The 13,739-nt window shown below is 33.7% G+C and overlaps 2 protein-coding genes across 2 annotated transcripts; both read right to left on the reverse strand.

Annotated features, from left to right (window-relative positions):
• Positions 1-8,282: 8,282 nt before the first annotated feature.
• Positions 8,283-8,750, reverse strand: LOC147504652 (uncharacterized). The gene has a single exon (XM_086605299.1). The coding sequence runs from the start codon at positions 8,748-8,750 to the stop codon at positions 8,283-8,285; it is 468 nt and encodes a 155-aa protein (XP_086461425.1).
• A 622-nt stretch (positions 8,751-9,372) lies between these two features.
• On the reverse strand, positions 9,373-13,236 carry LOC147504653 (G-type lectin S-receptor-like serine/threonine-protein kinase At4g27290). Its single transcript, XM_086557445.1, has 7 exons — positions 11,638-13,236; positions 11,202-11,321; positions 10,869-10,990; positions 10,577-10,787; positions 10,260-10,497; positions 10,022-10,172; positions 9,373-9,908 (listed from the first exon to the last, which is right to left on the reverse strand). Exons 1-7 carry the CDS (start codon positions 12,920-12,922, stop codon positions 9,600-9,602), a joined length of 2,436 nt encoding a protein of 811 aa, XP_086413571.1. The 5' UTR covers positions 12,923-13,236; the 3' UTR covers positions 9,373-9,599.
• Positions 13,237-13,739: the final 503 nt, after the last annotated feature.

Consider the following 13,739-nt stretch of genomic DNA (forward strand, 5'->3'; position numbering starts at 1 on the left):
TATCCTAGATTGGTTGGGCTTGAATGATGGGAGTTTGAAGAAAGGAAGGTAGAGTTCTTATCTTAGGGCTTGTGTTTTTATCTAAGTTATGAAGAACATTGAAAGCAAAGTTTAAGTTGTTGAATGATTGAAAGAAACATAACTTGGAAACAAGGAAAGGAGATTGATTGTTTGAACAATAACAATAATAAAATAAGATTGATTGATTGAAATAAAGCAAAATAATAATATTGAAATGAAAGAAATGAAGAACAATAAAGTAAATGACTTGAATTGAAAAAACAAGAAAAATAAATCATAATGACACTAGATTAAGTCTAGGTGCATTCTCTCTCCCTAACTTTTAGATTATATACCCCTACTTTTGTCTTTTACTGATTTACCCTTCTCCATTATAATTGAGGCACCTCACACTTCACTTTTTACTTTTGCTTTTCCATTTGCTTTTTGGTTTCTTCTTGACCAAGGTAGGTTGCGGAGATCGAATGCCATATTTTGAGATAAGGGCCTCCATCTCGGGTCTTCTAAGTTGAGGGATTTGACCTTTGACCTTGACCTTTGACTTTGACCATTAACTTTGACTTTTTTAACACTTTTTCATAGCAGCTTCTGGTCTTCATAATAAACGTGATTAAGGCTCCTTTTGGTACTAAGACGCAGCTTTTATAATAAGTGATCTGAAATTTTTTGTAACCTATAAAAGGCAATAAAAGTTATGAATTGTCTTTTCATTCAGCATAAGAGGGGTTGTAATGCAGTAATATAAGGGTAATAAAATGCACATTTGGGAGCTGATCAAAATCCTCGTGGCTATATTTTTGTCTTTTTCTAGAGAAGCATGACTACTTTAGGCTTTAATTGATTGATTTTAATTATTGTTTTTCTAGGCCTCAAGTAACAAGCAACGTCCGGTTATTACATTGGGTCATGACCCCCAATGTTTGTTATTTTGCTCGGGTTTAGCCTTATGCGCGTTAAAGTAAATACAATACGGAAGTTTAACACGGAGTCACGCAAGTATGCTTTTGTAAACAACCAAGTATCCTCTGACTGGGAGTTGTGAGGAGGTTAAGAGCTTACCTCTCAAACCATGCTTACGCGCTGCTTGAGGGGTAGTTGACGTTGGTTGGCGCCTGATATAAGAATCAAGCCCAACCGTTCGAGTGTTTTGTTCGGTTACAAATTTTGACTAACTAAACCCACAAGTTAGGTTGAAAATGTGGCATAGCTAATAATTTACAACTTTGCCTTCGTGGGCTTAACTTAACACAAGATAAATAAAAGATTAACTACTTAACAATATAACTACTTAACAAGATTAATGAAAACAAAAATGTCAATGATTAGAAATTTAATCTTCTAGTTGATTTGAGATGCGTGAGCGTATTGTTATACTACTTGCCTCACGCATCCAAATGGTCCAAGTTTATCAAATTTCTAACACTTGGTAAATTATTAAACTTCAACCAAAAGACAAGTCACTTTTCACTTTAGGAAAAAGGTTGGTATTATCCTAAACCTTATCCTACTTTATCCTAAACCTTATCTAAGTTGATATTATCCTAATTTTTTTTTATATTTTTCAAAAATAATAATGGTAAGGTAAAAACATGATATTATCATAAAACTATTATTTATCTAATACTGAAAATAAACTAATGTTTTTTTTATTATATATATTTTTAAAACATTTAACATTCAAAATCTAACTAGTTTCAAATGGCTAACAATTTGATTAATCAAACCCTACGAAATTAATCTACTAGACACAAAAAAGAACTTGTATGTACCTACGAAATCTTGTTCCGTTAAAGCGGAGGCGCAGTCACGGTTGATGTTGCTCTGTTTTATCCGTGTTTCTGACGGCCTCTTCAGGGACTCCGCCGTGTTCCAATAGTGGTCTCCGTTTGATTGAATCTACAGTAAAACAAGAAAACACGAATTAGTAAGTGTTATAAAATTAAAAAAAAAAAAAAAACTTGAAAAACTTGAAAAGAAATGAAAAAGAATGAAGAATAAGAGTTTAGAAATGGTTGTTTGTATTCATCTTCTTCCCAAGCTCAAATCCATGACAGTGGCGCCATTTGATTTTATGTAGATTGTACTGGTGGATATTCTTTATGTGGTGAGTTGAAGTTTCATCCTAAATCTTAAGATGGGAAAAATGGTTGATGACTAAAAACAAAAACTTTTTCAACTTTTCTTATGCATTGTTCTGGATCTAAAAGGGTATTGAAAAACAAGTTGCTTATGAAGGGGAAAACATTGAAAGCATTGAAGTTAGTGTGAGATTAAAACATGAAGTGAAAATAGAGGAAATGATATAACTTTGTCACTAAGTCACACTCATTTGATGTCATCAAATTAGTGTAACTTGTGTTCTTGAGATTTAAATGACAATGAAGGTTTAGAAACAAGTTTGATTGAAATGACAAGATTGAAAACAAGTATTTAATGCAATGAAGAACTTGAAAACAAAGGAAAGCAATAAGATTGAAATAAAATAAATACCAAGACAAAAAAATAAATTACAATAATGTAAATCTATCTAAGAAAGCATGATAAAATTTTATCTCAAATTTTATCTCACTAGGCTCGGATTTAATCATTGGTAAATTAAGTTCATTTATTGAACTAAAATGTTTGTTCGGTTGTTGAACTAAAGGTTTGTTCATGATATATTTGTTACATCAATTTGATTTTCTTATTTACTTAACAATAAGTATATTTTTAGAATAAGTTTCCTACACTTAGTAACCCAGGAGTGCTCCTTTGCAAGGAGAATATGGAAAAGTGTGGCGGAGAAATTTTACTTCAACGACAAACAATCCAATAATTGAGCACTTGTCAGTTGAATCCACTGTTAGAGGCATTACAATTTTGTCGAGGCATAGGAACGAACCAAGTGTATCATGAAAACAAAAGGTTGTAATTCTGTCGCAGATAAGCAATCACAAATTGAGCAAACTGTATAAGTATCATGGCTTGGATACTTATGATGCTAAGCAAATAGGGAGCTAGATAGTTGGATCCAAAGGTTACCGCTGATGCATTTCTGATTGTATCCACGACTTTAAACAACCTCTTCAACAGTACATGCAACACTCTCCAAGATTGCTAAGCATTCGACCATATATAATTAGTGTCAACTCCAATTTCCTCCATATAACTAGTAAAAGGACTCCACATAGACAACATTGCGACAAATAAAACAAGCAATTGGCAAGAGCAAATACTACAGTAGATAGCATAGCTATCCAAGCAGTTAGAATAGGAAAAGAAGTACTTTTTCTGCATGAAAGGAAACTTCTTGGATAACTATTTGGTTCCCTAATATAACATATTGAAGATATGTTAACTAGCAAGGATGCATATGACAATCCTTACTAGTACACTACGCTACCACATTTTTGTAAAAGCAAACTTTATAAATAGTGATCATTTTAAGCATAAAAGTATTAATAAAGACAAACTAATAATGAGAAATCTATCCCAACTCAATCAATATAATGCACAAACACAAAACAATATAATCTAAGCAATGTATGTGTTGAGGAGACTAACCCAAAAGAGTGTAATCCAAGCTTTTGTTTTGTACAGTTGTAAGACTAACATCTTTCTATCCCCGAGACCACGAAATTTATGTGTGGAAGAATAGCAATATATTTCACACTACTTTCTTCTCCACTCCTTGTCCTAAAGTTTTAGCCGTCTCTTATTCTTAGAAACTTGTTTCTGGCAGTCTCTTCCCAACAATTTGTTGTAAATCTCCAATGTGCTCCTTCCCAATGAGTTTAAGAACTCTTCAGTTTGTTGATTTCACATTACATGATTTAAAACTGACCTTATAATCATGGAAAAATCACCATTCTAGTCATATGAATATCAAAGATGTTAAGTTCCATGCTCTTTGTGGTATCAAAATGAAATAGAACTCAATATGATTGTAAATTGAGCATGCATTTGATACTATGTATTTGAGAATTTGACAAATACTTTACAGGCTGCGGTCTACGCATGCCTAACCCCTAGCTTCTCAAAAAAAAATTAAAAAAAATGAAATAGATGTTTCAAAAGCATCCTTAATTTCAGTTGAGTAGTCTTATCTCCGACCTAACCTCCTGAATTAGAGGTACCTCTTGGCTTCCTATAGACATGTATAAAATGGATATATAACTTGATATATCATATATACACTTAAACATAATTGTCTTTTTTATTTGTGTAATCTTTCTCCACTAATTTCTTCTTCCACGTGATATGGACAATTAGTTCAAGAAAGAGTGTCGTTGCAAGTAACATCATCTTAACAATTTATCATGATCAAACTTATTTTTCAAGTATCTTACAATTTATCTTAACAAGTATATATACTTGATAATTACAACCTTTTATCTTACAAGTATCTTAACAATTTATCAAGTATCTTACAATAAGTATATTTTATCATGCTATCATGATTTTCTAAACATAATCAAAATCCTGGTTAGAAGTGAAACTTATGTAACATAGAGCATATCATAACAAGAAAATTGATAAATATAAGAAATGATGACAGTTAAAACAAAACAAACTTGAAATGATCTGGAGACAGTATGGGCAGAGAAACAAGAATGAATCCAAAAAACTAACCAAATAAATGTACATAAGGTTGTAAGAACGACTACATAAACAAAGCAAAAACCGTACATTTTTCTTAGCACTAAAATGTGGGGGTATTAACTTGTATATCAATATATCTTTCAATACATCTCTTGTAACCTTAGTTTGTATGTATTGATAACGCCAACTACTGGTTTTTTAGTCTGCAATTTATAGAAAGTTGTCTACATTTCTAATGACTGTCAATTCTTGATATTGTAAGAAACATATTAGGAACACGACTTAGTAACTAGTTTGTTTTGTTCAGGCCAACTTCCACATACAAATGTGGGAAACTTAGTTTTAATCATAGAGTAGCTCTACTCAAACTCTCTCAATAACCCCTTTAGGACTCCATTTCCTACGTGACATCAAAATCCTATTCTTTTTCCAAAATTCAAAAAGGAAACATAAAAATAAATTAATACCAAATAACATACATAATTAAATGACTAAAACCAAAATAACAAATAAATAAATAAAAACTTGTCTATATTTCCACAAACAAATAACCAAATAAAGAAAGAAAATAAAGAAAAATAAACCTCAATTCCCAAAAAAAAAAAGATGAATTGGGTGCACTCGTGAAACAAATCATCATATTTTTTAACATAATCATCCAAACATTTGTTTAAGTCAATAGATATATAGATAATCATATGGATTTTTTTTTTTCCATTCAAGATTAATGTAAACTAAAGTGATAAAAAATGAAATTTTGTGACAAGAAAGAGAATGAGGGGAAATGATGAAGGTGAATTTTTTGGGCGCCTAACTTTTTTTTAAGTTTGTGGATAATCATAAGCAAGATTTTTGTTATTTATTGGTTACTATTTCGGGTGTTAGTTATTTAATTGAGTAAGTTTTTTGTTTTTTTTTTTTGTTTCTATTTTTGTTTTTTTTATTATTGGAAAGATAAATATAATTTGGATGCCACATAAGATATGGAGTCCATATGGGACATTAAGAGTCTAAATAGATTTTTTGTTAATCATATGAATATTCATAGAAATTGCCATTTTGATAATGACATGGTATCGCTTACTCAAAGTTCTATATTTACTGCCTAATTAATTTTAGGATGTCATAACAAGTGATCTAGAAGTTAATTAATTTCAATAAATGAACTAATTTCAAATAGTATATGCGGAGATCTTGACAAAAAAGAAGAAGAATAAATTGCTCTGTATTGTCCTGAACATATACACAAGTTTTCGATGGACATATCAACGTACTCAGAAGTCTTGCAACCTCTTAGGCAATAATAATAATAATCATTACTCAATGTCTCAGTCCCAAATATTGAATTAGAGTTTTTCATCATATCATCTTCTACACAATATAAACAAGCGGAAATCGAAGTAAAACTATACATTTAATAACAATAAAAAAAAAAAAAAAAAACGAAAATGACAAAACAAAGTACCAATACACTAACAAGTAGACATCGAGTAAAAGTTGATAGGCATTCTGTATTTCAAGTTGCAAAACCTCTTCTAACAACCAAACAGACTCATCTTATGTGCAGTGTGTTGTTCTTGTGAAAGTTTCTTTCGCAACTATAAGAAAGCGCATACTCATCTTAGAAAAGATCATCCTAAGATTGTTAAAGAAATCATGACTAGGAAGTAAGACTATTATCTCTACTTTCTTAGGTTCGATTGTAGGATGACTAGTATGTTATCTTATGTATGTTAGGCTTGAAGCCTGTCAATATAGTGTCGTTATGTTCCTCCTTTCAATGATCTAACTCTTGTCAATATAGTGTCTTTGTGTTTCTCCTTTCAATGATCTAACTTTTAGGGGAGGCTTGTAAGGTTTAACCTTATGAAATAATATCAAGTGGGGGTCTGCCTTAACCCCAGCTTAATTTTTCAAAAAAAAAACAAACAAATAGACTCCTCCATTGAATCAGGACTCAATCTAAACATCAAAACACAAAACTCCATCTCATTTAAAGCACCATCACCATCCGTATCACCTTCTTTCACCATGTTAAACAACTCTTCATCATTCAACCTTGCAATCCAATAAAAGTAGAGTTCCTCTTCAATCAAGCTCTCAAATGTCATCAACCCATTAACATCCATTAAAAATTTAAACCCATTGCAGAACTCGTTTATTAATCCTTCCCCACCTAACTTGTTTGCCATTACTGGCAAGTAATCTTCAAAATGTAATGCCATTTGAAAGAGAAAAAGAGCAAAGAGCAGTAGGAGTTACAAATGAAATGAGGTTTGGAAATAGAAGATTGTTTATATAAGAATGATTGGCATTTGAAGATATTCAAGGAAGGTGAGGTAATCAGAATTGCCAACTCAAGTACAATTACGAGGCATCAACTTTCTGTTCTGCAATGCAGTTGCTATCAGCTTTCTTAGAAGGTTACTTGAAAGGCTTGTTATTGGAAACTAGACTGGACTTTTCTGTGGTCCAATAGTTGGGCCCGTATGTTTTATCCTTTTTCTCTTCCCCGGGGAAAATGGAACGAAAGCATGGAAGAAGCAGCTTCGGCGATTTTAACAGTACTGGTAATCATCTTGCTGCTCTAATAATGAATTGATTTCATCGTTTATACATAATCAAATCTTTGCTGATTAATATTTTATTTTATTTTGGTAGTCTTTGTTCACTAAAAAGATCTTATCTAATAGAATGATTATTTTGCATATCATTAACTTTATTTTGGGGCAAGAGGTCTTAGCGTTTATTTAGAGCCTAGAGCTGAAGCCTTAGCAAAGAACAATCCTACTTTAAAGATAATATAAATTTGAAACTAATACGAATAGCATTAACCTTTTCTGAATAGTAGCTCAGAGCAAGGCCCAAAATATCGAATTCGGTGAATATTTCAACGTACCAATATATCTGATATATATCTAAATATCAGAAATATCTATTTTTTTGTTGACCAGTCAAAATTTTGTTTTGTATATCGATCTATCGGAAATATCATCAATTATATCGGACATATCGTTGATTATATCAAAAATATCATCAATATATCGATCAAAGTTAACAATATTTGGTCAAAGTCAACAATTAATATCGGATATATCATATATATCGGTCGATATATATCGTTATATTGGAAATTGCAATATATATCGGGAAAAAAATAATTCAATATTCGGTTGAGATATATCGAATATATCGACATGTACAAAAAAAAACGATATATATCGAATATATCGGTGATATTTTGGGCCTTGGCTCAGAGAAGGTGCAAATAAGAAATGAGGCTCAGTCCCTTGGTTCTAACTCAGTTGAGTATAAACTCCCTCCCATCGGCCCATATCATATAACCTCCCTATTATTTAGGTCTCGTTAAATAACCTCCTTGCTTTCCAAAAAAGAGATAAAATCTGTTTTTATTTACCATTTTATCTTATTTCTTTTTTTACCCTTTTGGGATTGAAATTTTCTCGACTATATGTAAATATATTTTTACATAGTCATATATATATGTGTGTGTGTGTGTGTGTGTAAAACTATATTTGCATAGTCATTGGAGTTACAAAAACTTAAATTTACATAGTAATTTTTGGGTTTGAAATTTTTTTTTTTTTTTGATGGGCAAGCGGGGTTTTTTAATTAAGAGGTCCCCTACCCCTTTCTCATAGAGAAAAAAACTTGAGTTATTACAATCTTACATACTCTACCCCAGTAGCATCTTCAAACACAATTTTCTTTATATCTTCAGAAAATGAGCTTGGGGTAAGTTCAATAAAGCTAACAGTAGGTACATTTTCTGCTAATTTATCCGCCAACCTATTACATTCTCTAAAAACATGAGCAATTGCAAAAAATTCTAATTTATTTATCTCTGTCTTTATGTCTTCTATCATCTTCTTTATTCTCCATGGTTTCTGCTTGTTCTTTATAAACGATACCACACTTGAAGAGTCGGTTTGGGCGTTGATCCTCTTTATATTGTGTATGCTGGCTAGCCTCATTCCTTGTTGCCGTCCTTCAAGCTCGATGAAATCTATTGATTTGAGCTTTGAACTCCCCTTTGCTGCTGCTATTACCTGACCTTGTTCATCCCGTATGCTAGCTGCCCATCCTCCTATCAAGCCTTGCAGCGTACCATCAGTGTTCAAAGTCATAATTCCTGTTCCCCCACTCTCCCATTTGCACTTTTGCACTATGTAAATTTCTCTCACAGAATATATGTAAATTTAAATTTAAATAGGTTAAGAAGACTCTGTAATTTTATATTGTCATATGTAAATTTACATTTTCATATAAAAACCTAAATTTACATATGTAAATTTTAATTTTAATATGTAAAAATACTATGCATGTAAATTTAAATTTTTCTATGAAAAAAAATTTCATATGAAAATTTAAATTTAAATAGATTAAAAAGACTGTGTAATTTTATATTGTCATATGTAAATACAAATTTACATAAAATGACGTCAGCCCGGTTTGTCCTTAAACCAAAATTATAAGTAAAGATTGATGACGTCAGCCCAGTTTTTATAGGGATATTTTGGTCTGTTTTGGCTTTGATGTTATGTTTTAAATAATGAGTTAGTCTTCAGTGCGCGAGATGTATGGTGCGCAGGTAATGTGGGCCTTTGGATCAGTATTTTTGACATGCAATACACACGCACCCCTTGGTATGAGTGGCCCAGATTTGTTAGCATACCATACGACCTGCGCACCATAGATTTAACCTTAAATAATAGGGAGGTTTTATGCATTTGTTCGCTTCTGAGAGGGTTTTTGTGTAACAATTTTTTGGTGAGGAAGATTGAACCCAAAATCTGAGGTACAAAGAACGATTTACAGATTTACACCGGACATGTTATCATAAATATAAAAAAGACGACAACAAAAAATGGATAAATTAATTAAAGAAATTACTTATTTTGTTTTATACGAGCAAGACGAAAAACTGTGGTACTACCCCCCGTTCCAAGTGTAACCAGGGTTGCATTTCCGCGTCTTTAACGACCCTCCACCAACGTTATGGTAAAATCATTTGAAATATACGATCCTTCATTACTGTAAGAAGGTTTCCCTTCAATTGGACTCCTTTCCACGTAGAAGCCTGGGCGTTGAGGCTCGGGAAGCACTACACTTTCACTACTCAGCATCAACAACACAGTTGACATAGTTGGCCTTTGTTCTATGCTCTTTTGAACACACAAGAGACCTATATGGGTGCATCTTACAACTTCTGGCACTAGACACGAATCTCTTATCGACTCGTCGACCAATTCTATGGATTTGCCTTCATTCCATAGACTCCAAGCCTACATCAAAGCAGTGGATGAAAGATGGTTATAATGAGTCATTTTCAACTTGGATGTACTGAAGAGATTCTAGCAATTATATATGAAGCAGAGGGGAGTACTGCGTGACTTACATGTCCTAAGAGATTTAGTTCGTGGTCAGGATGAAAGAACCCCCTATTCTTCTTGCCACTTATAATTTCCAAAACTAGAACTCCGAAGCTAAATACATCGGACTTCACCGAAAAGTTTCCGTCAACGGCGTACTCGGGAGACATATAACCACTGCATCATCAGATGAAATCTAACATCACGAAATATTTAAAGGAATATATGAGGGGAAAGTAATTCTCATTCAGTTAAGATAGTTACTATGTTCCGACAACCCTTTTCGTATTTTCTTCAATTTGATCTCCCGTGAAAATTCTAGCCATTCCAAAGTCGGATATTTTTGGTACCATATCCTTGTCTAGTAAAATGTTACTTGCTTTGAGATCCCTGTGAATAATTCTGAGTCTTGAATCATGATGAAGATAAAGAAGACCGCGTGCAATTCCTAAAACAATTTGGAATCGCTGTTGCCAATCAAGTAGTATGCTCTTTGTTTCATCTGCACAAAAACATCTCATTGCTTGTTACACTTGACTACAACTAAAATCAGTTGAGCAGGCAAAGTCTAATGGACAGACCGAATATAGATGAATCCAAGCTTTTGTTTGGCATGTATTCGTAGACCAACATTCTTTCTTCCCCTTGAATGCAACATCCAAGAAGCTTAACAAGATTCCTATGTTGAAGCTTGGAGATTAATAACACCTCGTTCTTAAACTCGCTGACACCTTGTATAGAGTTCCTTGAGAGCCTCTTTACAGCTATCTCTCGTTCTCCATCCAACTTGCCCTAGTGATATTCGTTGTCCACATAGAAAATCATATTAAGTTTACCTTCTGAATTTGTGTAGACTATATGAGTAAGACTTACCTTATATACAGGACCAAAGCCACCTTCTCCCAGCTTTTTGTCTTCTGAGAAGTTATTTGTTGCTGTTGCTATTGTACTTAAATCAAAAAGCGGCATTTCTAGGTTATCTTTCTCACATTCACCTGATCAGAAGATGATCATCGTTATGCAAAAAATTTGATGTACTACAAAATACGAAGATTATTACATAAATGTTAAGGATATGCACTTGGCATAAATGAACCACTGCACCTTCATAAGATGTCTGACATATGGATTTCAACACTAAAGGCATGGTTTGGTTCTGATGCCTTAAAGCAAAGAACAATGGAAACAAAAAATCATGAACAATACCTCTGGGTCTTCTCTTCTTCCACAAACACCAGGTTCCCAAGCTTAACACAATCATCCCAGCAGCAAATGCAATGCATATGATCATTATCACACGTTCCCTCCTTGAATTGCTTTTAGAAGCTTTGAACACACATTACCCGACAATAGATTATTTGAACATGCAGTCAGGAACTATGAAGTTAGACATAAATTTTATAACACGTAAGATGAGCATTAGACCACTACAGGTATGAAATGAAAAAATGTGTTGGCTTAAAGCATATCGCAGTGAAACAGAACCAGAGTGTTTCATTGTAGAGCTATTAGTAGAAGAGGAAAAAAAACAACATCAAGGTATGCAATTCATTGTAGAGCTAATAATGGAACGTGAATAGGTGAAGTGGTTAAATAAACTGTGCGAATTAATATTGTACACAAAGAAGTTGTGAGTACATACTTAGCTCAGAAGCCGCCATACGAATGTAGAGATCTTGCCCTGCCCCAGTCAATTGTCTCATATCAATTAGATCCTTAAACCACATAACACAACCACTTCCATCTCCTCTAATATTAGAGTTAGTATAAGCCATACATGAACAATTATTCAAGCACTTCACCCTGCATTCCTCAAGATTCATGCTGCTGTTAAGCCATGAGTTTGTTGTATCTGGCAACTTTAACCCAGTATATTTTACAAATCCTTCTCCCTTACTGCAATTTACAGGTGCCACGCGTTCACATCCCTGCGACCAGTCGGTTTCAGACCAATCCTGTGGTGACTTAGGCTTGAAGCCCTTCAAACACTGGCAAACTGCTACATTTGTGGCGTCACAACTACTGTAAACACCACATAGCGCATAGTCATCACAACGGTCCCTTGGAATTGATACAAGACGGACCCAACTGTTGGTCTTGTCAACCCATGTCAGACGTTGAAAGGTACCTTCTGTACCAGTTTGTGACAACAAGAACCTCATGATAACGGATTGATTAACCAGATGGAATATGTAATATGATTCCTCGGCCATCTGCATGATTTCGTATCTAAAGATTGTATTAGGCTTCATATCAGGTGCGCCACTCCAACGAAGACCGTTCCATGGTCCACTACGGTAATACTTGTTAGACATGTTTCTTACTGACGATTCGATATATGGAGTATAATCAATACCACAAGTGTAGTCTCCTTGAGAAGGATCATCAAAATTCCTCCATGAAGTCAAAAATCGATTCACTCCAGTCTTTAAATTCCACCCAAGCTTCATACCAGGTAACAACGTATCACTCGGATGGTCAAAGCTTTGCCACAAGTAGTTCTCTGAATTTCCATCTTGTGAATCCCTCAGTATTAGATTTCCAGACTCCAAAAATTCCACCACCGGATTCTCCACTGTTCTTGATGAGTTCGTTGACCAAAACACACTTTCACTTTGATTTACAATAACAAGATTACTAGAAGAGCCTATCTTTAGAATTCCTGATGTATCATTAAGTGGTGAGTCTCTATTTGCTACCCAGACTACTGTTTGAGTAGGGATTGTTTTATACCAGATTCCCAAGTACCGGTTCTTCGAATTGGAGGGACTGAAGAAACCGAGTTCAAAAGTACCACCTTGGGAAAGTAAGGTCTGCCCATCAATGATAGATTGGGAAGGTGTTAAGGTGTTGGCTGTTACGGGGATCTCTTGACTGAGAAGAGTGAATATGTTGAAGTATAACATGAGAATACAAAGAGCAGCCATTATATTAGTGATCTTTTGAATTCAAGCTTCTAAAAACTTCAACCTCTACTAATTTATATATCGAGTACTTGTTTGAATCAGTATCTACTGGTTACAAGCCATTTTCTGTGAAGTCAAGACAGGGTCCTACATTGAAGATCATTTTTCAAAGTCCTTCGAGAATGTAGACCTCATATATGTTGAAAAGTGGAGTATTATAGCAACAATAACATGGAGTATTTTGTCTATTTTCAAAATTTTCGTGGACCATTGTTATCCAAAGGACTTCATATAATTCGTTTGTGATTCGTGAGCTCTTCTTCTCTTTAGTCCTAGAAAGAACAGGAAATCAAAATAAAAAAGAACAGCTTAAATGTTACTCCGTCTTGTCGTTGAAACCCTCGCCTCAATTTGTCATGTTGTTCGTTAGTTTCTACATTTAATATCGAAAAACATACATTAGTAAGCATAATAATTAATAAGTAAAACAATTTTACTTGACTTAGAGTGCACAAGGTGAATAAACTGTACAGCAGTAGTAATTCATGGAATTGAATGTAGATGTCAATAGAAGTGCTAGGATAGTTGAATAATTATTCGTACTGCACGGAGTCAATACTCGATACTCTGATTAAGTGATTATACCTGCAAACAAATCGATATGTTGCCTATTCAAATAGACAATCTTACTCTTACCTGATAGGTTCATCAGTGACTTTATTTGCAAAAGAAGCATTTCGTAGTGTAAGCCTTAGCTTGGGTCCTCTTGACAGCGACCACGTATCAATGACTAGTCAAGCGGGTCAAGCCACAAGCAAATTGTTAAACTTTCATTTTC

The sequence above is a fragment of the Coptis chinensis genome, chromosome 4, assembly GCF_015680905.1.
Source record: "Coptis chinensis isolate HL-2020 chromosome 4, ASM1568090v1, whole genome shotgun sequence".
Lineage (NCBI taxonomy): Eukaryota > Viridiplantae > Streptophyta > Magnoliopsida > Ranunculales > Ranunculaceae > Coptis > Coptis chinensis.

Excerpts from the sequence above, each read along its gene's own strand:
- LOC147504653 (XM_086557445.1), bottom strand. The coding sequence starts at position 12,922 with ATGGCTGCTCTTTGTATTCTCATGTTATACTTCAACATATTCACTCTT. Across the intron at positions 10,498-10,576 it reads CTTGGATTCATCTATATTCG|ATGAAACAAAGAGCATACTA; the intron begins GTCTGTCCATTA and ends GTTTTTGTGCAG. Across the intron at positions 9,909-10,021 it reads AACTAAATCTCTTAGGACAT|GCTTGGAGTCTATGGAATGA; the intron begins GTAAGTCACGCA and ends GCTTTGATGTAG.
- LOC147504652 (XM_086605299.1), bottom strand. The coding sequence starts at position 8,750 with ATGACTTTGAACACTGATGGTACGCTGCAAGGCTTGATAGGAGGATGG.